We start from the raw sequence: 27,326 nt of genomic DNA, 5'->3' as shown, positions 1-27,326 counted from the left end.
ATGACTTCTCACCTATCGCCTGGTGACAACCTTTTTTGAAATAGGTGTATGCCCTTGGCCAGACTTGAGCTCACTATTTCAGTATACATGTCCAACACCCGCAGTATCACTACCCTTGATCTCAAGGATCCAGTTCCATCCATGTATCCCAGTTACCCTGCTCACAGGGTCTAGTTGAATAATAATTGTTAACCAAATAAAATGAAATGACATACATTGAAATACGACATTGAAATTATCATTTTTTTTCCTTTTGTTGTTTTTTTTCATTACCTTTTTTTCCTCAGTGAATTTCTTCGTTTGTATCTTCTGGTTCATGGTCTTCCTTGTGGAAGAGGCACAGTTTTTCCGACCATGGTCCTCGATAATATCTAACGGGCGTAATCTAAGTTTCATGGTACCGTTGTCTTCATAGCAAATTCGGATAACTGTTCGTCTAGGGCTATCGTTTGTTCGTTTTGGGTTATCTCACTACTTTGACTTTTGTAACGCTACATTCTTGATAAATAACTTTCATCAAAAGGTTGTTAGATCCATTCGCGACCCGTACTTTGTAGAGGATCGAAGCCAAAAGACTCCGCCGTAAATATAGTTCATTCTGGGTTGTTGTTCTCTGTCGCGCCGCGCGTAAAACTGAACATATTATAGTCAAAGACCTCATTCAGTGTCCTGCTACTCATGGCGCTGTTCAAAGTGTTCGACAGAAAATAATCAGAAAGGTGGAATTTTATTACTCTTTAATTAGGTGTCCCTTTCCTTTCGTAACCTGTTGCGTTCTTTGTGGATATTACGGTTTCGAATCCATTCGAGTCAGAGCAATTCATCCATTCTGAGTCAAACCAAACAAGATAATAACGAAGAACAAGTTGTTATGCTCCATTGGTGGTCAAGTGAAACACTAATTTGATTATTAACTATCAGTGGATAAAGGGAAATTAACTTTGAAATACAACGGACCGAAACGACCTGACTAAACATGGCGATAATGTGGGAACATGCAAAAGGATTTGGAATGACTAACACGTCCTTATAATCAGCTGAAAGGCATCCGGTGTTTGATTTGAATAATGTGGAAACATGTAAATGACTGTTATTCATTTATTAGGAGCGTGGAACAAAGAAAAAATATGACCCTCCTGCAAGGTTTCGAGATCTTTATTCTGAACTGGTCTTCACGTATCGTAAAATTGTGGATAAATATCCGCCTAATACGCAGTAACTTCCTTCTGACGTAAAGCAGTATCAAACCTGATACAACAGCAGATCGTCTCGAACCCGATGATAAATACTATAATAACAGCGCTATGCATGATTAACGAAAATGGAACTGAAAGATAACTTGGAAGAATATTTCAGTTTCCAAATTTATACTAATGTCAATATAACAGTCACCCATCGCAGTACAAGGATTTTAAACCTCCTTTTTGAGCATATCTCAAATGTCTAGCGTTACACTCATAGCTGAGGCTTTTGGCCATATCGTGTACAGTTTTACACGAGGTGTAACAGAGTTTTACAACCCAGAGGAACCTGAGATAACTGCGCGGGTTTTTGATCCTTTACTGAACAATGGACGCGAGTGGTTTCACCATCCTGTCGACGAGGTCATTTATCAACAATACAGCTACAGAAAGGCCACGGCTCAGGACTATCTACCTTCCAGCGATGTCCGTGCGAGGCTTATCGACGCCTCTTCCGTAGAGCACCCAGAAGTACCAGACAGTCAAATAGAGGGAGATGAAGCAATGGCTTGGAAGCGACTCAGACCATCCGTTCTCCTCTCAGTTTGTCAATCAATGTACATTGGCTCTCTGATTTCATTTTTAACGGCTACCTTTGTAGGTTCAGCGTTCATACTGACATCGTACATATGTTACGAGACTGTAAACAACTGCCAATTCTACCCAAAGGAGTCTATTCCAATAAGAATACAGTGGATGAGATCGATCTCGGATATCATTGCCTGTGCCTTCCTTTACATTTGGTTCTTGGTGTATTTGCTATTTCTTTTCCGTCCGTATCAGTTAAAAGGAGTGAAAAGAAAACTATTTTTAGTCTGTTGTGTGACATACTGCTTGGATTCACTTTATAGCTTGGGTCTTCAAGTCCTGAATATATCTCATTCCAATCTATCTTCAGTGCAGAAGATTCCTATAAATATTTTGTTCGTCACGAACGATTGCGTCCAGGCATATTTATTGACTAAACATTTCCGCCCTACAACGAAGAAAGGACAGCTGATTTTGTTCCTTCAACTGATAGTACCTGCTTATTTTTTGTTTGTTTCTAGCCATTCCAGTGGCATCGTTGATTTATCCAGCTTACAATAAACAAGACAATGAAGGGAATTACTAATTGCTCTATTTGCTCCTCTCATCGGAGTCGTTCTCAAAGTCATCTCACGAATTTTTGTTCAGCGGTTATGCAATATTACCCATCCGGGATATTCGTATGTCTTACTGGCGCCGTTGTATTGCGCTTCGGCGGTTATGTTCCGCATTTTACAAGCGGAACTAGATAGCTTAAAGTCCATCGCTATTATTGGGATTATTCACGGCGCTGCAGAGGTCATAGAACGAAGCACCATGGTTGCAATTGATCATCTCTGCCATGCGATTCTGAAAAGAGAATCAACTCCTTGGGGAAGTTTTCGCACTCCTCGCCGTGAGAGACTAATGGCTGATATCGCTATCATGAGCATGTTGTATGAATCAATTGCTATAGTGTCCGTAAACGGTGTTTTATACTTGTATCAAATGATATACTTACAAAACGAAACCTTTGTAAATTTACTCAAGTATTTTGCCATTTTCACTTCTGTTCCACTGGTGATCGAGTGTTTCTTTATCACCCTATCGATTATGATCGCTACACGCTATCAGAATATGCCTATCATGGCCATATGGCGAAGAAGATGGAAAAGACATATAGTTCTGGCGATTATTACGTCAGTGTCTGTAGCAAATTGGACCAGTACAAACCTTTTAGTGATTGTCCATCAGCGCTTTGCTGAAGATTCGTCAAATAAGACTTGTAAAATGCCGTTTAGTTAAGTTGGCACCTTTGCTTCCTCAAAATAGGATACTTTGTAGATGCATTTTGTTTTGTTTTTCGTCAGTTTTCTATTCTCGTCTGCATGCTTTCGGACAGGTAGTGAAATAAGCTTCATTTGTGAAAATAAATAACGAAAGAGGGCAAATAAAATCTTGAGTTCGGTCTGTGAAACCGTGATGATGACTGGCACGCCTTTTAGTCAGCCAAAAGGCACCCTGCAGCGGTTTAAAATTATTTTTGTAAGTAACGTCACTCCAAGACTTGAGGTTCTTCTAGCTAAGTGGTGGCATGCACAGTTCTTTAAGGTGTGGTTGTTAACAGAATTCATTTGTCAAACAGGGTATCGGTTTTACCAGTTTGGATCTAAAATTGGGTTTGGTTTTCCATTTCACCTGAACTCGGTGTCTTGATTGGTGTGTGGAGAGAAAGGAGCAGAAATTATGTAGGAACAGAAATTGTGACTGATTATGCAACCCGCTGAGAAATTATTGCTTCTGAAATTTGTACACGTTCGCTTCTCACTAATTAAAAGCAGCCATTATACTTGTTATCCTGTGACTTAAATTCGTCGCTGTCGATGTTACAGCTGAGTTCTAGACCAAGAAGTCGGGTCGAGTGTCCGGCATGACTACGCTCTGGATTTTTAGGGTCATGTCTGTGGAGGGAAGGTAAGGCGGTTTTGAGAAGGATGCCGCACTTTCCCCATGCGAAATCTTCTTGAAATTACCTTCTCCCCCTGGAAAAGGTTTCGTGTTTAGAATCGAAACTCCTTAAAATTATACATAAGCATACTTCTGATGGTATTGTCTTGCTGATATCAAACAATACTAACAATCCTGTATAGCTGATCACACAACAAACATTGCATGTGAAATGAAAACCAAAGAGTAAAAGGAAAAGTAAATAATGTCTTATTCCTCAAATTGTACAGCTTAAAAAATTACTGAAAGTTACAGCCTTGATGATGAGAAGAAAAATTGTTTTTTGCGAGCTTTTACAACACGTAAATCAAATAAAAATTGTAAATAAAGCGCCCCTAAAAACAATGAAAAGATAAATGGTGCAAAGTTCTCGTGAAAGACACCGGGGAACAATGTCAGTATCTGAGCAACTACGCACCTACCCCTCCCCTAACTCAACAACAGTCAACTGATAACAAGCAAGGATTAATGTCGGGTTAAGGGAGGGGTAGGTACGCAATTGCTCTGACTCTGGCTATGACCTCGAACAAATATGTATGTCGTTATAAATGAACACAATGTTACGAATAACAGATAATTTGGTGTTAACAACTGAGTTGAAAACATAAATTGGCCTCCGTAAATAGTGTAAAGGCTGACGTTTCGAGCGTTAGCCCTTCGCCAATCGCTCTGACGAAGGACTAAGCTCAAAATGTCAGCTTTTAACCTCTTTACGGTGGCCAATTTACGTTTTCAACTCAGTTGTTAACCCTAAATTATCTGTCATACTCTCTCACCGACACAGCACCACAGTTTCCTTAGGTGACGAATCATAGTTTCAATTTATCTTTGAAAACTTCCTCAAAAAAATCAAATGGAGTCGCAATCAAATGAAATAGATCGTTTTCACGTGACGTCACAGAAATAATTTCCGCCATGTTGGTGCACATCCGAGTCACGTGTTTCAGTAAGAAATATATGCAGAGTCCAAAGTTATAATTCTTCTCAGTTCACAGTCGAAAATTATGGCTTCCGAGGAAAAAAAATTCTTCGTCTGATCCTGACAATGTTGTTCAAATTCCACTGTCTGATTGATTACGCTAAAAAGCTGGATGGGAAAGTCAGAGAGCGCTACGTTAAGAAAATCTCGACGATTGGAATCGATCCTGCCTTGATAGAGGGGAAACACTTCGAACCTGACTGTCTTCCGCCGGTTGAATCGACAGATTTACTCTGTTATTTGGTTCTTGAGACCAGCTTTTACACGCAAAAGCAATTTAAAGTCTTTCGCAGTCTGGAAGCTTACAATCAAATGGTTTCGGGGTTTGTTTACAACGTGCAAGGGCATATGGTCGCAAGCAAGTTTGTCGTGTTGGCGAAAGTGCGGCACTCTCAGCGGATGAACGAGGCCTTGATTCCAATCTGGATCATTACCGAGAAAGATGGAACAATAAACTGCGCGCATGGTCTTGGATACAACAAACACCAAGCCAACAGTCACGCACATGACAACAAACACCAAGCCAACAGTCACGCACATCACATCACATCATGCTCTGGCCATGAGATTGGACGGTCTATTGATGAAGACCTCAAAGCAGTCAATAATTACTGTAGTTTTGTTGCCAAAGGCAACTTGAAAGCATTGAGGCATGGTCTGCCATAAGTCCTCACGCTCTGGCCACCTTATGAGAAAGGCTAATCTAGCATCAAGGACGACCATCCATGCAGAGAATGTCCTTGAAACTGTTGCAATGGAAATACCAAAGCGGTAAGCAAGATCCTGCATTGGCATGTTCAGTTTAAGTTTCATTAAAGTGAGAACAAATTCTTGAAACTGTGACAAAGTTGGCGACTTTCTTACAACGAATTTCGAAACATACTGTAAAACTGTTTGCAGGACATCATAAGCAGGCAATCCAGTGTAAAATCTCACCTTCTCGTTGTCATTTGCGAAGTAAGCCTCATCGAATGGTGGTTTGGCAGTCGAGATGTGAAATAAATAATCGAACTCCTCAGTTTGAGTAGCTGTCCCTGTTTCAGTTTCCACTTCCATCGCTGAATCCAAATTGAAAGAAATGTCACTGACCTTTTCCCCTGGTTCGCCAATTTTTTGTCGCTTGGCCTCGATTTCTTCCCTGAGCCGCTTTTCATTTTCTGCCGCAACACGCTTCATCTCACGATCTCTGACCCTCTCGTCTCGTTTCCCGGCAGCTTCTAGATCTGCTTGAAGCTTTTCTGCGGCATCACATTTATTATGGCCTAAATTCTGGGTTGGAATCCAATCTGGATTGTACCTATCCCACAGTTTTGCAGCTTTCCCTGAGATAAAATGTCTACCACAGACTCGTCCGTGCTCCAAAATGCTGTCCGTGAGGTCTTTTCGGCTGATGGCAGAAATCCATTTTTTCGCCTTTCCTCGCTAAGAATTCTTATTTCGTCGCCTTGATTCGTTACAACTGAAGGAATTCTTGCCATATAAACTCCTTTATCACGAACAGTTCGGGTTCCACAGCCAAAAATCGCACACAAAACCTTTTTTTAGAGCTCACGCGATACGAGTTCACTGTTTACATTTGCACCAATATGGCGGCCAATTGTAAAGTGGTCACGTGACTGAAAACGATCTATATTAATTTGTGATTTAACTCGAATGTATTAGGTTACGTTGATTTCTTGTAGTCGTGAGAATGAATTGTTTATATCATAACCAGTAACGTTTAACTTACATAGAACATGAAGTATCAGTCGCTAGTATATGCTTGTAAATTATTTGTTTTATTATGAGTTTTTTTTTGTATCTCATTTTTTTTGGTTTGATTCACAATTGATTTCCTTTTCGTTTAAACGAATTTTAAACTTAAAGTTACAGTTCGTGTCGCTTTGAATTAATAAACAAACTTGTAGGTCTGATGTCTTTATTAGTTTTAGTCTGAACAACTTTATCTGCGGCCAAAAGACTGATCCTTGGCAATTTTGAGGAATAAAAAGGAGCGGTCGTTACTTTGAAGATTTTTAGCGAGATTGCCCAAAGATGTGTCACCTGAAAATGACCATAACTATTCCCTTAACGATTGAGAACGAACGGTAAACAAAAGATTGCGTGACTTCTAAATTGACATTTCCTTATGCAAATTATTTTGTGAAAAGTTTCGGGGATTCCCCAGTCCGTAAATGACGTCATGTCTCACTTGTGCGGTACAAAATCGAAGGAGAAAATTTGAACCAAAGATGGTGAGCTGAACCGTTAGTAGAGGGGGGCTTTGGGGCCTATTAGAAACCGCACAACCGTAGAAAAAATCATCCAAAACCGAAAAACCGCAAAAAAAATTCGATCAAAACCGAAAACCGCATGCAAAACTGTCAAAACCGATACATTTTCACATCCCAGTTATTAAAACCCTGATCGATCCGATCAAGTGAAACATACAGAGTAAACTACACTAATTTCATTACAGGATTTATAAAGGCCATGGACTTGGCATTCGTATCTTCTAGTATCTGCTTAAATTAACAGTTGCTCTCCCCAGGACCTCTAGCGTGGTCTCTGCGGACCCAGCAGCTGGTAATGGAGCCTAGTCTAAAGGAATTCGCACAAAAGTCCCCTATAGGATTACAGTTTTGCAGTCGCAAAAAGCTATAGCTCTGGAGAGTTTCATCGAAAATCCTTAATCTAACATTTCCATTTACGAACCAAGAGCTGAAATTTGGAGATTCAATTGGAATGTTGAATCAACTTGGTCACCAACTTCGAGGTGGCGTTGATAAAAAAAAAACCCACCTTACGTGTAGCCATACCCTCCCCTCCCCCACCTTGCCGAAAATCCCAATGTGCCCCCCCCCCCCCCCTTAGTAGGTTCCTTTGGATAAACGGAAAAGGTCGTCTTTAATGACATCCTGTTGCTTGCGTGGACGTGCGTTTCCTGTAGTAATTTTTCACGGCTGAGCTATTTTGGAGGATGCTTGACAGCAGGTATCAAGAAATTTCGATTTCAACAAAGATCGTCGTTTCTGAAACGAAAAAATTCTCTTTGATACTTCAGCGTTAAGTTTCCGAGCATTGACCTACAGATTGGGTTCGACAAGTACTTTGCGCTCAGTGATACAACTCCAAGCGACAAGGAGCCGAGCATAAGGCATTCCCCAGTTTTAGGGAAGTAGATGATGCAACTAACGCAATGTTTCTCTTTGACATCACGGCGACTATACTGTATAACGTAAAAAATAAGCTTTGGTGGCCATATCAGTATTCTCGGAATTTGGTCTATTTTCTTTTGTAAACGCACGCGTGCAGATGAAAGGTAAAACTTATAAGTTACGTGAAGTTGCTCTCTAAAATGATTGTCGCTTCCGTTGAGGAAAGATTGGAAACCATCATTTATCAGGCTACCCATGCAGTATAAAAAGTGTCGCACGCGAAAGTAACTGAGGATATTCGACTCCTTAGTGGAAAACTGTAATATAAGAAATTTTCAATGGTTATACCGTTATTATGTTTTACAAAATGGACGGACCTAAGGCCCAGAAAAATTATGATAACTTTGAGCAACAGAAGTTAACGATCTCATTACTAAACACCATCAGTATTCGACCAGAAACACAAAGAAAGAAATTGCAAAGACAGGAAACCGAACACACTAGTGTCAAGAGTTTTTAATGACTTGTGGGCTGCAATGTCAGCCTCCATCAATTCTCGAGTAAAGTGTTGACACAATTCTCCTTATTTTAATTAAGAGAATTGCTAATTTATCATTTTATGAACCTCATCGTAGCTGTCCAGTCACCATAATTCAAACTTCTCAGTTCAACATGATTTAGATCATAGGATCATAGCTTTTCATGATCAAAGTAAGATTAGGGAAGGTTTATATCATATTTGCTCTGTTTGTAACAGAATACTATACAGAAAAACTGTGATCCATGCAGTTAAAAAAAAAACAAATGTACAACACTCAGCGAGAACTATTTACTGAGTTGTATACCCATAATTCCCTTCCGTCTTGGAATGACTTCTCACCTATCGCCTGGTGACAACCTTTTTTGAAATAGGTGTATGCCCTTGGCCAGACTTGAGCTCACTATTTCAGTATACTAGTCCAACACCCGTAGTATCACTACCCTTGATCTCAAGGATCCAGTTCCATCCATGTATCCCAGTTACCCTGCTCACAGGGTCTAGTTGAATAATAATTGTTAACCAAATAAAATGAAATGACATACATTGAAATACGACATTGACGGAAATTATCATTTTTTTCCTTTTGTTGTTTTTTTTCATTACCTTTTTTTCCTCAGTGAATTCCTTCGTTTGTATCTTCTGGTTCATGGTCTTCCTTGTGGAGGAGGCACAGTTTTTCCGGCCATGGTCCTCGATAATATCTAACGGACGTAATCTAAGTTTCATGGTACCGTTGTCTTCATAGCAAATTCGGATAACTGTTCGTCTAGGGCTATCGTCTGTTCGTTTTGGGTTATCTCACTGCTTTGACTTTTGTAACGCTACGTTCTTGATAAATAACTTTCATCAAAAGGTTGTTAGATCCATTCGCGACCCGTACTTTGTAGAGGATCGAAGCCAAAAGACTACGCCGTAAATGTAGTTCATTCTGGGTTGTTATTCTCTGTCGCGCCTCGCGTAAAACTGAACATATTATGATCAAAGACCTCAGTCAGTGTCCTGCTACTCATGGCGCTGTTCAAAGTGTTCGACAGACAATAATCAGAAAGGTGGAATTTCATTACTCTTAAATTAGGTGTCCCTTTCCTTTCGTAACCTGTTGCGTTCTTTGTGGATATTACGGTTTCGAATCCATTCGAGTCAGAGCAAGGTTCTGAGTCAAACTAAACAAGATGATAACGAAGAACAAGTTGTTATGCTCCATTGATGGTTAAGTGAAACACTAATTTGATTATCAACTATCAGTGGATAAAGGGAAATTAACCTTGAAATACAACAGACCGAAACGACCTGACTAAACATGGCGATAATGTGGGAACATGCAAAAGGATTTAGAATGACTACCACGCCCTTATAGTCAGCTGAAAGGCATCCGGTGTTTGATTTGAATAATGTGGAAACATGTAAATGACTGTTATTCATTTATTAAGAGCGTGGAACAAAGAAAAAATATGACCCTCCTGCAAGGTTTCGAACCTAAAAACCCTCAAACATCCAAGCACAACATACATGTTTGAGATCTTTATTCTGAACTGGTCTTCACGTATCGTAAAATTGTGGATAAATATCCTCCTAATACGCAGTAACTTCCTTCTGACGTAAAGCAGTATCAAACCTGATACCACAGCAGATCGTCTCGAACCCGATGATAAATACTATAATAACAGCGCTATGCATGATTAACGAAACTGGAACTGATAGATAACTTGGAAGAATATTTCAGTTTCCAAATTTATACTAATATCAATATAACAGTCACCCATCGCAGTACAAGGATTTTAAACCTCCTTTTTGAGCATATCTCAAATGTCTAGCGTTACACTCATAGCTGAGGCTTTTGGCCATATCGCGTACAGTTTTACACGAGGTGTAACAGAGTATTACAACCCAGAGGAACCTGAGATAACTGCGCAGGTTTTTGATCCTTTACTGAACAATGGACGCGAGTGGTTTCACCATCCTGTCGACGAGGTCATTTATCAACAGTACAGCTACAGAAAAGCCACGGCTCAGGACTATCTACCTTCCAGCGATGTCCGTGCGAGGCTTATCGACGCCTCTTCCGTAGAGCACCCAGAAGTACCAGACAGTCAAATAGAGGGAGATGAAGCAATGGCTTGGAAGCGACTCAGACCATCCGTTCTCCTCTCAGTTTGTCAATCAATGTACATTGGCTCTCTGATTTCATTTTTAACGTCTACCTTTGTAGGTTCAGCGTTCATACTGACATCGTACATATGTTACGAGACTGTAAACTACTGCCAATTCTACCCAAAGGAGTCTATTCCAATAGGAATACAGTGGATGAGATCGATCTCGGATATCATTGCCTGTGCCTTCCTTTACATTTGATTCTTGGTGTATTTGCTATTTCTTTTCCGTCCGTATCAGTTGAAAGGGGTGAAAAGAAAACTATTTCTAGTCTGTTGTGTGACGTACTGCTTGGATTCACTTTATCGCTTGGGTCTTCAAGTCCTGAATATATCTCATTCCAATCTATCTTCAGTGCAGAAGATTCCTATAAATATTTTGTTCGTCACGAACGATTGCGTCCAGGCATATTTATTGACTAAACATTTCCGCCCTACAACGAAGAAAGGACAGCAGATTTTGTTCCTTCAACTGATAGTACCTGCTTATTTTTGTTTGTTTCTAGCCATTCCAGTGGCATCGTTGATTTATCCAGCTTACAATAAACAAGACAATGAAGGGAATTACTAATTGCTCTATTTGCTCCTCTCATTGGAGTCGTTCTCAAAGTCATCTCACGAATTTTTGTTCAGCGGTTATGCAATATTACCCATCCGGGATATTCGTATGTCTTACTGGCGCCGTTGTATTGCGCTTCGGCGGTTATGTTCCGCATTTTACAAGCGGAACTAGATAGCTTAAAGTCCATCGCTATTATTGGGATTATTCACGGCGCTGCAGAGGTCATAGAACGAAGCACCATGGTTGCAATTGATCATCTCTGCCATGCGATTCTGAAAAGAGAATCAATTCCTTGGGGAAGTTTTCGCACTCCTCGCCGTGAGAGACTAATGGCTGATATCGCCATCATGAGCAGTATGAATCAATAGCCATAGTGTCTGTAAACGGCGTTTTATACTTGTATCAAATGATATACTTACAAAACGAAACCTTTGTAAATTTACTCAAGTATTTTGCCATTTTCACTTCTGTTCCACTGGTGATCGAGTGTTTCTTTATCACCCTATCGATTATGATCGCTACACGCTATCAGAATATGCCTATCATGGCCATATGGCGAAGAAGATGGAAAAGACATATAGTTCTGGCAATTATTACATCAGTATCTGTAGCAAATTGGACCAGTACAAACCTTTTAGTGATTGTCCATCAGCGCTTTGCTGAAGATTCGTCAAATAAGACTTGTAAAATGCCGTTTAGTTAAGTTGGTATTGGATTACCACCTTTGCTTCCTCAAAATAGGATACTTTGTAGATGCATTTTGTTTTGTTTTTCGTCAGTTTTCTATTCTCGACTGCATACTTCTAGGACAGGTAGTGAAATAAGCTTCATTTGTGAAAATATATAACGAAAGCGGGCGAATAAAATCTTGAGTTGGGTCTGCGAAACCGTGATGATGACTGGCACGCCTTTTGATCAGCCAAAAGGCACCCTGCAGCGGTTTAAAATTATTTTTGTACATAACGTCACTCCAAGATTTGAGGTTCTTCTAGCTAAGTGGTGGCATGCACAGTTCTTTAAGGTGTGGTTGTTAACAGAATTATTTTGTCAAACAGGGTATCGATTTTACCAGTTTAGTTCTAAAATTTCACCTGAACTCGGTGTCTTGAATGGTGTGTGGAGAGAAAGGAGCAGAAATTATTTAGGAACAGAAATTGTGACTGATTATGCAACCCGCTGTCAAATTATTGCTTCTGAAATTTGTACACGTTCGCATCTCACTAATTAAAAGCAGCCATTATACTTGTTATCCTGTGGCTTAAGATTCGTTGCTGTCGATGTTACAGCTGAGTTCTGAACCAAGAAGTCGAGTGGAGTGTCCGGCATGATTACGCTCTGGATTTTAGGATCACGTCTATGGAGGGAAGGTAAGGCGGTTTTGAAAAGGATGCCGCACTCTCCCTATGCCAAATCTTCTTGAAATTACCTTCTCCCCAAAGAATAGGTTTCGTGTTTAGAACCTCTGTCATTTGGTTTTAAACGAATTGAAACTCCCTAAAATTATACATAACCATACTCCTGTGGTATTGTCTTGCTGATATCAAACAATACAAACAACCCTGTATAGCTGATCACACGACAAACATTGCATGTGAAATGAAAACAAAAGAGTAAAAGGAAAAGTAGAGAAATGTCTCATTCCTCAAATTTTGCGGCTTAAGAAATTACTGAAAGTTACAGCCTTGATTCTGAGAAGAGAAATTGCGAGCTTTTACAACTCCTTGGGGAAGTTTTCGCACTCCTCGTCGCGAGAGGCTAATGGCTGATATAACTATTATGAGCATGCTGTTTGAATCAACTGCTATAGTTTCCGTCAACGGCTGTTTGTATTTGTATAAGTTCAATTTCCTTCAAAACACCTCTCTATTAGAAGTGCTGAAGCCTTTTGCTCTAACAACTTGTCTTCAGTTGGTGATTGATTGGTTTTTCACCAGCGTATCCCTCGCGATCGAGACTCACTATCAGAACATGGCTGTCATCGCTGTTTGGCGAAGAAGATGGAGGAGACATACTTCAATGGCACTTATAATTTCTGTGCTCATAGCATTATGGACTAGCACACTTCTGTTAATTATTGTGCTTGGAAGATTTAAAGAGTCTTCGAATCAACCTTGTAAGATGCCGTTTACTTAGAACTGAAGAATGAAGCATAGAAAGCACCAAGTCTTCTATAGGTTTACAGTCGTTTCGATATAACTTCAGTAAGAGCAGTTACGTAACCTACGCAGCCCATGTATCGAATCGGCTTTGTCGATGTATCGAATCGACTTGTATCGGATAAACTTTAAAATATAAATCTTGCTCATAGGTCACGATCTAATTTTAAGGTTTAAGATAGAACTCTACGCTTGACAGGATTGTGCGTTTAGTTATAACAGTGCTTTTATTAAGACATGCATGTTGGAAAAATCCGTATAGGTAATGACATAATTATAAAGTACTCAATGTAATACAGAGTACAAAATGAAATGGAGATATTTTGACATTATAATATCATTAACAATAGGTCTCGCTTTCCTTGATGACTTCAGTTTTATCTATTTTGCCCTTGTTACTTGATTCCATGAACCTTTGGGGGGAGGGGTGGGGGGTCTTATAATTGATTTAGAGAGTGGTTGACAAATGACAAATAGGAAAGGTTTGCAGGGAAAGAAGGATAAAGGACGGACGGAATCCGAACTGCACAAGGGAAACCCGCAAATGACTTATTACTTTCCTGTTCACGAGAAAACGAAAGAAAATAAACTGAGAAAATCATTAGAATAAGAAAAATAATGAGAATTGTTCAATTTACACTTTTGTGGAATGCATGAAACACAGCCTAACCAAGAATTTCGAGTAATCATATTTTCATATGACACTTGTCATTCACGTCAGCTTATTTTTGCAATTTTTTTTTTTTTGCGAAATTTGCGAAATTAATTAATGTGTAACATTCGTTTCATAGAGTATAATTATTGTAGGATACACTAAATCATTGTATCCTTTGCGATAACCACAGAGTTTTATTTTACTTAAAAGATTCGGCAAGTGACGTGAGTAACGAAAACGAACTTTCTCTATAACAGCTGCGTGACAAAAATTATGGTATGGTTGGAGACTGACAATTCGCACTCCAACCCGGTTAAATTTTACATCTCTTACTGGTTGAACGTTACTGGGCACTAACATCAGTAAACTTGTAAGATTTTCAGTTCGCTCTGTACTCGATTTACGCGTCCAAAATGAAGCGAGGAAATAAAGTCTTAAATCGATTTGCAATTCTAGTTCTTCTCCCTTGCTTCATGTACCCAAGTCTACTTTATAAGTCAATAACATCGTTTACAACAGAAGAAATCAATTCAAATCCCCGTGGTTCCGCTCGGTCGAATTTGATGCAACCAAAACAACTCGAAGAGTGCAATTGGAAACAACCTCGGCGTCATCACAAAATTGCGTCAAACCCTCCATAGACGACTTTCCAAACGATTATATGACCCAGTATCAGCGACAGAAGCAAGGAGGTGTTGTAATTAATTTTCTATCGGGCATTTTTATTTTTGGAGCACTTGCTTAGAACAGATCACGAACAAGCTTCACATGGGCTCTGATGTTGCTGGTGCGACTTTCATGGCGGCTGGAAGCTCTGCCCCTCAGTTGTTTGCCTCGTTAATTGTTCGTGTTTGATTTGGTTTGCTTGATCAGGCAAAGTGAATGATATTCCTCAAGCTCGGTACATTTTCCTTGACCGGGCGAAATAAATTAACGTTTTAGGGAAAGGAAAATGGTGACGGACTCCTATGATTTTTTAATGAATTCTTCAAATATAATTCTGATCCTGACGATCTCGGTCACTTTACCAAAATAGAACATCTAAAGCGGGCTTATAAAAGACATTCACATAGTTGCAAAGGAAACTCAAGACGAAGCCAAAGAATAGCGTGACATTTAAAACAAGAGACAATTATTCTAATGACATGCAACGAGAGAATCCCCTCTTGATACAACAGATGGTGATGTGGTTTCCTAAAAGTAACATTTTAATCACTTCAGAGAGTTTAAAGGTTGACAGCCAAGAAGAAATTTAGAGTCTCGAATAACCGTAATGACGCCATTTTCGTCTTCACCGTGACATTTCGCTAAGTAAGCACAATTTTACACATTTTGCAGCAGTGAGTGTAATACTTGCCAGAATTTCCGCGTTGTAATTTTTTATTGTTTGATTTACGATTGACTTCCTTTTGTTTAGACGAATTGTGAACTAAAAGCTACAGTTTGTGTCACTATAATAAACAGACTTGTTCGACTTGTATCAATCTTGGTCTAAGCAACTCTACTCGTGGTCAAAAGACCGAACCGCACTTATTTTGAGGAATGAAGCGAGATACAACGGCTGAGGCTTTCGCCAATATCTCCATGTCAAAAATAGAAAAAAGGTATTATCACCGAGAGCAAAACTAAGCGCTACTTTGGAAGAGCATATTAACGACGCATATTGACGGACAGTCGTAACCGATCACATAGGGAGAGAGACTATTATTCTAAAAGGAAAAGGATAAAGACAACAACAAAATAACTCATAGAATAAGGATCAAATCAATATCGGAGTTAAGACCTGTATGTTCTAAAATTGCAGCGTAGTTCAAACATTATCAATTTACCGCCGAAAATGCAATAGCTTCAATATTGGTAATACATTAAGAATATAGGACGAGTTAGCTTTAGAAACTCTTTACCGTGACCAATTTAGAGCAACTTGGGACACTCTTGTTCCAAGTTATGCGCACAACTTGGAACTGGAGTGTTCCAAGTGAGCGCACAACTTGCAACTGGAGTGCTCCAAGTTGTGCGCGCAACTTGGAACTGGTGTGCTCCAAGTTGTGCGCGTTCTTCTCTAATAATTTCTTGGTTGATTTATTACTTTATTCCTTTATTAATTTCCTTTGTCTTCCTTTGTCTCTAAAATATCAAAACAAGTACATTCAACAATGGAATGTGGTTTCGCAAAGAGCACTGACTTCCGTTTCCTTACTGACGTCATTACAACAAATCGACGGTTTTTATTGGCTGTAGGTCTTATTGACTTTACTACAGCAACACAGGTTCTTTTCAGTCCGGTACTGGATGAATTGTAGTGAAAGTCTTGAGTTTAAATCGACTTGCATTGGTATCCGACGAACTTGATAAAATGCCGCCCAAAAAGCTTCTTATTAGTTTAGTATGCGGTGCCATAAGCGGAGCGTGGCATGGCTTGTCCTCAAATTTTTGGAGAGTGAAGGATCTCAACTAAAAGGAGGACATAAGGAGATGAAAGAAGTGAAAGACGAACGGGACGATCGTAATAATCCCGCGGCTAAGCTGCCTGAAGAAAATGATGATAGGCCTGTGAAGAGAGCTCAAGAACATGAAGAAAGGCTCTAATAAGGTGGGCTTTTATTGTATTATTTTATTTCAAATGTCAAATCTATAGATGGAAACGTGAACATTTCGCGCTGCATGGCCTGTCAGGAATTTTCTTTTAGTTTGAACAACTTTGTAGTGTTTTGTTTCTGCTCTAGGCTCAATTAAATTTGTATATTATGTCTGGCCTTACACCTGACCACGCGTATTTTTTCGTTGTTGACGGCATTTAATTAAATCGGAAAAATATACAAGAAGTTACAGTGGCCAAAGGGTCAGACCATTTCCGGTCGTTTGGATTCCCGTGCTTGTTCTTTTATTGTTTATTTTCGTTGAAGATCTGTACATGTGAGATTATGTTTGCGGTGGTCTCAGTGCAGTCTGCATTGCTAATTGCAGTCTGCAATTAGCGCTCGCTTATTGGTCTGTGCGCGAGAGGCACGTTTGCCGAGAAGACATTCAGACAGTTGCAAAGGAAACTGAAAACACAGCCAAGAATAGCGTGACATTTAAAAACAAGAGACAATTATTCTAACGACATCCAACAGAGGAATCCCCTCTTGGTACAACAGATGGCGATGTGGTTCAGGACCTCGCTGAGAAAAGAATAATTTTTCTTCCCATATACTTTTTGCTTACCGGTCCGAGAACAGCAAGCTGCTACTCATTTCCTTGTAAATTAGTTTCGAGAATTTGGTGTTAGATCAAGGTTACAACTTCTAACTGACGAGTTTAAGTATTCCCATCACCTATCTGCTGGATAATGTGTAAATATTAAAGGGAGAAGTAACATTTTAATCGTTTCATAAAGTTTAAAGGTTAACAGCCAAGAAGAAATTTAGAATCTCGAATAACCGCAATGACGCCATTTTCGTCTTTACATTTCGCTAAGTAGGCACAACTTTGGGCATTCAGCAGCAGTGAGTGTAATACTTGCCTGAATGTCATTGTAATTTTTTTGTTTGATTTACAATTGACTACCTTTCGTTGAAACGAATTGTGAACTAAAAGTCATCACAGTTTGTGTCACTCTCCATAATAAACGGACTTGTTTGACTTGTATTAATCGTATTAGTCTAAGCAACTCTACTCGTGGCCTAAAGACCGTTCCGCAGCAATCATTTGAGGAATGAAAAGTAGCGGTCGTTGTTTTCAGTGAGATATTTATCAGAAGAAGAACACTACAACGGCCGAGGCTTAACTTTTGCCACTATTTTCATGACAAAAGCAGAAAAAGGGTATTATCATCTAGAGCAGAACTAAATCTTATTAATCATCAATTTCTGTTCGAGCTTTATCGCTTTCTGCAGTCGAATCCTTCATTAACCTTTGTTGTTTATCAAGAGGTTTTTTTTCTCCCTGTAAGTTATTCAGTAAGAAGCTTTTCGATAGTATCGATTAATTGATTGATGTTCAGATCATCGATTTCCAAAGATTGTTCGATTGATCGGTTGATTTCCGGATCGTCGATTTTCATCAATTGTGTAAAGTTATTTAAGCGCTTGCCCCTATGGCTAAAGACAGGAACTCATCCTCGATAGGAGGCTTATTTATAGACGGCATTTCCACCAATAAAGGGCTTGAAAAAGAAAACGTGTGACGTCATCAAACTTGCATCCTTAATCAGGGCGCGCGCTGTGTGAGTTGATTTTGGCGAGACGTGGTACATAGATTTGGTTTCCGACGAACTTGATGAAATGCCCTCCAACAAAGTTTTTTGGAGTGTAGTATGCGGCACCTTGAGCGGCATTATCACCGCATGGCTTTTGGAAAAGAAAGGATCGGGACCGAAAGGAGCGCGAGAAGAGATCAGAGAATTGTGAGACGAGCAGTATGATCGTGACAACCCAGCAGATAAGCTGCCTGAAGGAAATGATGAAAGGCTCGACAAGAGGGCTGAAGAACACGAGGAGATGCATTATTAAGGTCGGTTTTCAAATTTTTGTTTTGGATGAAATGCTTCCATTATCCTTTGATATACGCCACCATCGCACGCTTTTGGAACCGTAAGAATTTTTTGTTTTAGTTTTAGCTAGTTTGTGATGTTGCACGTCAGTGTTTCTTAGTTTTATTTAGATACGCTTCTCTCAGCGAAAAATACAATTTTTAGGACTTCTTTAGGTGTGTTTTATAATTTTTCATTATGCACCAGACTGATTTACGTAATCCTGCGATACCCGTGATGCTGGAAGCTGCGAGGCCCACCGTCGAGCAAAGCAACCTACTCGTAAATTAATTATGAGTCTGGTGTTAGATCAAGATAACAAACTCTATCTGATAAGTTTAAGTATTCTCATTACCTGTTTGCTGGATGATGTATGAATATTACAACGAGTAGTTACATTTTAATCACTTCTGAGATGTATAAGTTTTCGGTTCACTAGCACTTAGATAACTAGTGTTTCTGAACACATGACGTCACATCCGTGCAAATTCAGTAGTAATTTAGAAAGCACAAATAACCTTAAATGTAAATTAAGCTCGCCAAAGTAATGACGTAATTTCTATCTGAGCTTTTGCTTGCAAAAGCTCAACTTCAGGATTTTCGGCAGTGTAATGAATAATGAATTAAGAATAGAAATGATAATTTCATATTTTTTGTTTTATTCGGCAGAAACCGGAAACGCTGTGATAAAATATTCTGGAATTTTACAGGCTGTTTTAACGTACCGGAATAAAGCCATAAACTGTTTTTGTGTGTTTTAACTCGTATGTAACAGGTTACGATTGATTTCTTGTGTTCGCTTGAATGAATCGTATATATCATAATCTGTAACGTTTAACTTACATAGAACATGAAGTATCAGTCGCGAGTAAATGATTGTGAATTGTTAGTTTTATTAGCAGTTTTTCTTGTATCTCATTGTAATTTTTTTTGTTTGATTTGCAATTAACTTCCTTCGTTTAAATGAATTGTGAACTTAAAGTTACGGTGCGTGTCGCTTTAAATTAATAAACAAACTTGTATGTCCTGTATTAATTTTAGTCTGAGCAACTATACCTGTAGCTGAAAGACTGATCCTTGGCAATTTTGAGGAATGAAAAGGAGCGGTCGTTATTTTCAGTGGGTTATTTATCACAAGTTCTACTTTGAAGATTTTGGTAAGGATGTCGAAAGATGCGTCGCTTGAAAATGACTTGTTCTGTTCCCTTATACGATTGAGAACGAACGGTAAACGAACGATTGCGTGACTTCCAAATCGACATTTCCTTATGCAAATTATTTTGTGGAAACTCTCGGGGATTCCCCTATCCGTAAATGACGTCATGTCTCACTTGTGAAGTCGCCTGCGACATAGAATCAAAAGAGGAAATTTGAACTAAAGTAAAACCGCGACTTGGTGTGAAATTAACCTCGTATACGTGCCATCCACGTGTTAATGACAGCAATGGAATTGCTGAGAGGAGTAATGAAAATGTCCTTCAGGAGATGAATTTTTTTAGTAGTAACTTGCTTGCTCACACTCGATAAGGAGCTTTTCGATATTACCGGCGGAAAAAAAAGCTTTTTACGAAATTGTTCGTCGCTTAAACTGGAATGCCCGTACTAACGCTCTGCTCGTTTTTTTCCTTAATGCTGGTGAGCGGGTTTTTGTAAAGAACAGAGAATTAAAGCATGGTTGCCCGGAAGCTCGGAGTATCCTGAAGTGTAGTAACAGATTTTTAACATTATTAGGTGGCGCACTCACTTCACTTACTTAAACTGTTTTGAAGTGAAATAAAGTAAATACTCGTTTTGTCACGAGCGAGATACAAAGAGAGACTCCGTGTCTCACCTCCACGAAAAATCGAACTCTTTACCGTCGAATTTAACAATCGAATGCTCCCACACGGAGCTGCAGAGAAGTCGATGGTGAGCTGGATCGTTAGTAGGTTCCTTTGGATAAAACAGCGAAGGTCGTCTTTAATGACATTCTGTTGCTTGTGAGTACGTGCGTTTCCTTCACGGCTGAGCTATTTTGAAAGATGCATGACAGCAGGTATGAAGAATTTTCGATTTCAGCAAAGATAGGAAACCATCATTTATCAGGCTACCCACGCAGTATAAAAAGTGTCGCACGCGAGACTAACTGAGGATATTCGACTCCTTAATGGTGAAACTGTAGTGTAAGAAATTTTCAATGGTTATACCACTATTATGTTTTGCAAAATAGACGCAAGGCACCAGAAAATTCTATGATAACTATAAGCAACAAAAGTTGCGATCTCATAACTAAACACCATCAGTATTCGACCAGAAACACAAAGATAGAAATTGCAAAGATAGGAAACAGATAGGTAGATGCTTAAGTAGTGAACTGAAAGAGTTGCATTCAAGGCAGTGAGTTTTAAATCTGGATCTCGTACATTGAGATCCTCGTTAGTCAGTCAATAGATGGATGATTTTTGCCGCTGTCCATTTAACCCTTTAACCCCTAAGAGTGACTAACATCTAACTTCTCCTTACAACATCACCACTGAATCAAACATTAAAGTCATGAGAATAAAGGAAATGATCACCAACTAAAGAAGCTCTTGATTGTTCAACAAATTCTCCTTGTCAGAACCTTAGGAAATTTCAAGGGAGTAGTATGGAGAATATTCATACTGATGTTAGGGAGTCGAGGGTTAAGCAATACTGAGACTGTACGTTCTCTCTGTTACCAGCGTCTTAAGCCACGCGGGATGTTAGGAGAACAGAGAGAAGTGTGTAAATCACGAACGGGAAGCGAGCGATTTACACCAGAAAACCCGGAGAAATATTTCATTTATAAAATAAACTTAAAACAAAATACAGTATGTGTCAATTTTCTATGGGTCTAAGCGACAGGTTTTTGACCAATCGGGTCGCTCGTAGCGTCTCATTTATTTTATTTATTACACCCTTTTTGAAATCACTGGTGGTCCCTGTAATCTGATTGGCTCTAATTGGTGCGATTTATTTACAAATTGCACCATTTTTTTGCTTTATGAGGAGGCTACACCAAAAACAAAACAACCAATCAGACTTTAAGGCTTGTTTAAAGTAACCGATCAAATTGCAGGAAGATGAAAGACATGAAGTGTCATGTGGCAAATTTTGCAACTTTTGTTTCCAAAACTCTTATTTTTTCCTCCCAAAAAATGGATTAATTTAATTTGAAACTGGCTCAGTATTGTAGTAACAAAATATTTGAAGTCCTGTATTTGGGCGATTTCAAAATGGATGTAATAAAGTGGTAATTGAACTTTGTGTTGTGCAATTTTGGTCTGAAATCGTACTAGTGATTTCAGCCCAAATTGCACTCCACTCAGTTCAATTACCATTATAAATAGGGTAATTTGGTTTTATCAACTGCGTTGTCAACGTGAGTTGGAAACTTATCTCCTTTATTTTATAAATAGCCTGATTTATTGGATTTTTTGTGATGTTGTTCTTCTTTTTTCTGTTATCCTGTTGCGAATGTGTGGGTCCTCAGTTTTTACATCAGTACCAAATGCTCTGGAATCTCACCAAAATTAATCATCAATAACTTCTGTTAAAGTTGCATTTAAAAGAACTACAAGTCGTTCTGTTTCCCTTTTTATTTCGTACAGGAGCTTCGTGAACTTGTTGGTCTTCATCGTGACGTTCAGCTTCTCTGTCTTGAGTTGCACGTGAAACAGTTTGTTGGTGAAAGACTGTTGCCTTTACTGGGGAAAATGGACCCGTTTGACAGGTGAGACAGCAAAGCTACAAGTTAAAATATAATTTTCATTTACATCAAATATCGATGTAAATATTTCGAAAAAGTTTGCTTCACAAGGCAAGATCATTCCATTGAAAGTTAACAATTAAGATGAAATGAGTGTTGAAAGCTCTGAAAATATATATAATCGAAGAGAGAGAACGAGGTCATCGAAATTGTACGGTTTGGATCATTACCGTATTCCAACCAACCAGCGTTTTCCAGAACATTTTGAGAAACCGCAAGATTTTACAGCAGGCAAAGTTTAAATCTCGAAACCGGTTAAAATGCTGTAAATGTTTGCTTTTTCGTCCTGATTACACAAAACAAACTCTGTGATCATTAGATTTTTATTCTGAGAAAAGAAAACTAGATAGAATGAATAAAAGAATTCATAAAAACGACTTAAACAAAGATACCCTTGAGCTGCGTGGCACTTATTAGCAAAGTGTTCAGTAAACATGAACAGAAAGGTGCCATGTTTTGGAAGATGGTTTCAAAAGTTTTGGGCCCGACCTTTCATCAGTGAAAAAAAAAAGGGCTCGTCGAATGATAATTGTTAACCAAATGAAATGAAATGACATACATTGAAATCATTTTTTTTTTTTTCATTACCTATTTTTCCTCAGTGAATTCCTGCGTTTGTATCGCATGGTTCGTGGTCTCCTTTGTGGAGGAGGCAAAGTTTTTCCAGCCATGGTCCTCGATAATATCTAACGGGCGTAAGCTAAGTTTCGTGGTACCGTTGTCTCCATAGCAAATCCTGATAACTGTTCTTCTCGGGCTATCATCTGTTCGTATCGGGCTATCTCACTACTGCGACTTTTGTGACGCTATATTCTTCATAAATATTCTTGATAAATAACTTATATCAAAAGTTTGATAGATCCATTTGCGACCTGTACTTTGTAGAGGATCGTAGCCAAGACTTCGCCGTAAATCAATTAGGTGTCCCTTTCCTTTCGTAACTTGTAGTGTTCATTGGGGATGTTACGGTTTCGAATCCATTCGAGTTAGAGAAAGGTTCTGAGTCAAACTTAACAAGATAATAACGAAGAACAAGTTGTTATCTTACATTGGTGGTCAAGTGAAACACTAATTTGATTATCAACTTAAAGTGGATAAAGGGAAATTAACCTTGAAATACAACGGACAGAAACGACCTGATTAAACATGGCGATAATGTGGGAACATGCAAAAGCCCTTATAGTCCGCTGAAAGGCATCCGGTGTTTGATTTGATGATTTTATTTAATGTGGGAACATGTAAATGACTGTTATTCATTTATTAGGAGCGTGGAACAAAGAAAAAAAATGACCCTTCTGCGGGGTTTCGAATCTCACTACCCTCAAACATCCAAGCATAACGTACATGCTTGAGATCTTTATTCTGAATTGGTCTTCACGTATCGAAAAATTGTGGATGAATATCCGCCTAATGCGCAGTAATTCCCTTCTGACGTAAAGCAGTATCAAAGCTGATACAACAGCCGGTCGTTTCGAACCCGATAATAAATATTATATTATCAGCGCTATACATGATTAACGAAATTCGAGCTGAAAGATAATTTTGAAGAATATTTCGGTTTCCAAATTTATACTAATGTCAATATTACAGTCACCTATCGCAGTACAAGGATTTTAAACCTCTCTTTTGAGCATATCTCAAATGTCCAGCCTTACACTCATAGCTGAGGCTTTTGGCCGTATCGTGTACAGTTTTACACGCGGTGTAACAGAGCATTGCAACCCAGAGGAACCTGAAATTACGGCGCGGGTTTTTGATCCTCTATTAAACAATGGACGCGAGTGGTTTCACCATCCTGTCGACGAGGTCATTTATCAACAATACAGCTACAGAAAGGCCACGGCTCAGGACTATCTACCTTCCAGCGATGTTTGTGCAAGGCTTATCGACGCCTCTTCAGTAGAGAACCCAGAAGTACCAGAAAATCAAACAGAGGAAGATGATGCAATGGCTTGGAAGCGACTCAGACCATCCGTTCTCCTTTCAGTTTGTCAATCAATGTACATTGGATCTTTGATTTCGTTTTTAACGGCTACCTTTGTAGGTTCAGTGTTCATACTGACATCGTACATATGTTACGAGACTGTAAACTACTGCCAATTCTACCCAAAGGAGTCTATTCCAATAGGAATACAGTGGATGAGATCGATCTCGGATATCATTGCCTGTGCCTTCCTTTACATTTGGTTCTTGGTGTATTTGCTATTTCTTTTCCGTCCGTATCAGTTAAAAGGAGTGAAAAGAAAACTATTTTTAGTCTGTTGTGTGACGTACTGCTTGGATTCCCTTTATCGCTTGGGTCTTCAAGTCCTGAATATATCTCATTCCAATCTATCATCAGTGCAGAAGATTCCGATAAATATTTTATTGGTGATGAACGATTGCGTTCAGGCATATTTATTGACTAAACATTTCCGCCCTACAACGAAGAAAGGACAGCTGATTTTGTTCCTTCAACTGATAGTACCTGCTTATTTTCGTTTGTTTCTAGCCATTCCAGTGGCATCGTTGATTTATCCAGCTTACAATAAACAAGACAATGAAGGGAAATTACTAATCGCTCTATTTGCTCCTCTCATTGGAGTCGTACTCGAAGTCATCTCACGAATTTTTGTTCAGCGCTTATGCAACATTACTCATCCGGGATATTCGTATGTCTTGCTGGCGCCGTTGTATTGCGCTTTGGCGGTTATGTTCCGCATTTTACAAGCGGAACTAGATAGCTTAAAGTCCATCGCTATTATTGGGATTATTCACGGCGCTGCAGAGGTCATAGAACGAAGCACCATGGTTGCAATTGATCATCTCTGCCATGCGATCCTGAAAAGAGGATCAACTCCTTGGGGAGGTTTTCGCACTCCTCGCCGTGAGAGACTAATGGCTGATATCGCCATCATGAGCATGTTGTATGAATCAATTGCTATAGTGTCTGTAAACGGTGTTTTATACTTGTATCAAATGATATACTTACAAAACGAAACCTTTGTAAATTTACTCAAGTATTTTGCCATTTTCACTTCTGTTCCACTGACGATCGAGTGTTTCTTTATCACCCTGTCGATTATGATCGCTACCCGCTATCAGAATATGCCTATCATGGCCATATGGCGAAGAAGATGGAAAAGACATATAGTTCTGGCGATTATTACATCAGTATCTATAGCAAATTGGACCAGTACAAACCTTTTAACGATTGTCCATCAGCGCTTTGCTGAAGATTCGTCAAATAAGACTTGTAAAATGCCGTTTAGTTAAATTGGCATATGATTACCACCTTTGCTTCCTCAAAATAGGATACTTTGTAGATGCATTTTTGTTTTGTTTTTCGTAAGTTTTCTTTTCTCGACTGCATGCTTTCGGACAGGTAGTGAAATAAGCTTCATTTGTGAAATATATAACGAAAGCGGGCGAATGAAATCTTGAGTTGGGTCTGTGAAACTGTGATGATGACTGGCGCGCCTTTTAGTCAGCCAAAAGGCATCCTACAGCGGTTTAAAATTATTTTTGTAAGTAACGTCACTCCAAGATTTAAGGTTCTTCTAGCTAAGTGGTGGCATGCACAGTTCATTAAGGTGTGGTTGTTAACAGAATTATTTTGTCAAACAGGGTATCGATTTTACCAGTTTAGTTCTAAAATTTCATCTGAACTCGGTGTCTTGAATGGTGTGTGGAGAGAAAGGAGCAGAAATTATGTAGGAACAGAAATTGTGACTGATTATGCAACCCGCTGTGAAATTATTGCTTCTGAAATTTGTACACGTTCGCATCTCACTAATTAAAAGCAGTCATTATACTTGTTATCCTGTGGCTTAAGATTCGTTGCTGTCGATCTTACAGCTGAGTTCTGAACCAAGAAGTCGAGTGGAGTGTCCGGCATGATTACGCTCTAGATTTTAGGATCACGTCTGTGGAGGGAAGGTAAGGCGGTTTTGAAAAGGATGCCGCACTCTCCCCATGCGAAATCTTCTTGAAATTACCTTCTCCCCCTGGAAAAGGTTTCGTGTTTAGAACCTCTGTCATTTGGTTTTAAACGAATCGAGACTCCTTAAAATTATACCTAAGCATACTCCTGATGGTATTGTCTTGCTGATATCAAACAATACTAACAACCCTGTATTGCTTATCACACAACAAACATTGCATGTGAAATGAAAACCAAAGAGTAAAAGGAAAAGTAAATAATGTTTTATTCCTCAAATTGTACAGCTTAAAAAATTACTGAAAGTTACAGCCTTGATGATGAAAAGAGTGAAAAGATAAGTGGTGCAAAGTTCTCGTGAAAGACACCGAGGAACAATGTCAGTTTCTGAGCAACTACGCACCTAACCCTCCCCTAACCCAACAACAAGTTACAGCCTTGATTCTGAGAAGAGAAATTGCGAGCTTTTACAACTCCTTGGGGAAGTTTTCGCACTCCTCGTCGTGAGAGGCTAATGGCTGATATAACTATTATGAGCATGCTGTTTGAATCAACTGCTATAGTTTCCGTCAACGGCTGTTTGTATTTGTATAATTTCAATTTCCTTCAAAACACCTCTCTATTAGAAGTGTTGAAGCCTTTTGCTCTAACAACTTGTCTTCAGTTGGCGATTGAGTGGTTTTTCACCAGCGTATCCCTCGCGATCGAGACTCACTATCAGAATATGGCTGTTATGGCTGTTTGGCGAAGAAGATGGAAAAGACATACTTTAATGTCAATTACAACTTCAGTGCTCATAGCATTATGGACTAGCACACTTGTGTTAATTATTGTGCATGGAAGATTTAAAGAGTCTTCGAATCAACCTTTTAAGATGCCGTTTACTTAGAACTGAAGAATGAAGCATAGAAAGCACCAAGTGTTCTATAGGTTTACAGTCGTTTCGATATAACTTCAGTAAGAGCAGTCACGTAACCTAAGCAGCCCATGTATCGAATCGGCTTTGTCGATGTATCGAATCGACTTGTATCGAATAAACTTTAAAATATAAATCTTGCTCATAGGTCACGATCTAATTTTAAGGTTTAAGATAGAACTCTACACTTGACAGGATTGTGCGTTTAGTTATAACAGTGCTTTTATCAAGACATGCATGTTGGAAAAACTTGCATAGGTAATGACATAATTAT

The 27,326-nt window shown here is 39.1% G+C and overlaps 1 protein-coding gene, 1 long non-coding RNA gene and 2 pseudogenes across 8 annotated transcripts; all 4 read left to right on the top strand.

The window, feature by feature from the left end:
- The first annotated feature begins 1,262 nt into the window (after positions 1-1,262).
- LOC149038444 (uncharacterized) lies at positions 1,263-3,053 on the top strand (annotated as a pseudogene).
- Positions 3,054-10,218: 7,165 nt separating this feature from the next.
- LOC149038443 (uncharacterized) lies at positions 10,219-12,005 on the top strand (annotated as a pseudogene).
- Positions 12,006-18,174: 6,169 nt separating this feature from the next.
- On the top strand, positions 18,175-19,483 carry LOC149038442 (uncharacterized). Its single transcript, XR_016180630.1, has 2 exons — positions 18,175-18,429; positions 19,118-19,483. It is a non-coding gene; the product is annotated as an uncharacterized LOC149038442 (long non-coding RNA).
- Positions 19,484-22,792: 3,309 nt separating this feature from the next.
- On the top strand, positions 22,793-27,025 carry LOC149038441 (uncharacterized). Of its 7 annotated transcripts, none has more exons than XM_089186070.1 (3): positions 22,793-25,202; positions 25,761-25,764; positions 26,763-27,025. In XM_089186070.1, the coding sequence occupies exons 1-3, from the start codon at positions 23,859-23,861 to the stop codon at positions 27,023-27,025; spliced, it is 1,611 nt and encodes a 536-aa protein (XP_089042196.1). In that variant the 5' UTR covers positions 22,793-23,858. The 7 variants fall into 7 exon arrangements, with proteins under 7 accessions (XP_089042196.1, XP_089042194.1, XP_089042192.1 ...); XM_089186068.1 differs by lacking the exon at positions 25,761-25,764 and adding an exon at position 25,824 and having other exon boundaries at positions 22,793-25,255; positions 26,813-27,025; XM_089186066.1 differs by lacking the exon at positions 25,761-25,764 and having other exon boundaries at positions 22,793-25,120; positions 26,674-27,025.
- The last annotated feature ends 301 nt before the right edge of the window (positions 27,026-27,326 follow it).

The sequence above is a fragment of the Pocillopora damicornis genome, chromosome 10, assembly GCF_964200805.1.
Source record: "Pocillopora damicornis chromosome 10, jaPocDami1.2, whole genome shotgun sequence".
Classification (NCBI taxonomy): Eukaryota; Metazoa; Cnidaria; class Anthozoa; order Scleractinia; family Pocilloporidae; genus Pocillopora; species Pocillopora damicornis.
Note: the sequence above shows the minus strand (reverse complement) of the source record. Positions and strands in the feature narration are given on the sequence as shown.

What these genes read in the sequence shown, in the direction of transcription:
- LOC149038441 (XM_089186066.1), top strand. Translation starts at nt 23,859, where the DNA reads ATGTCCAGCCTTACACTCATAGCTGAGGCTTTTGGCCGTATCGTGTAC. An exon ending in GATATCGCCATCATGAGCAT is followed by an intron (nt 25,121 to 26,673) that starts GTTGTATGAATC and finishes AACTATTATGAG; the next exon opens with CATGCTGTTTGAATCAACTG.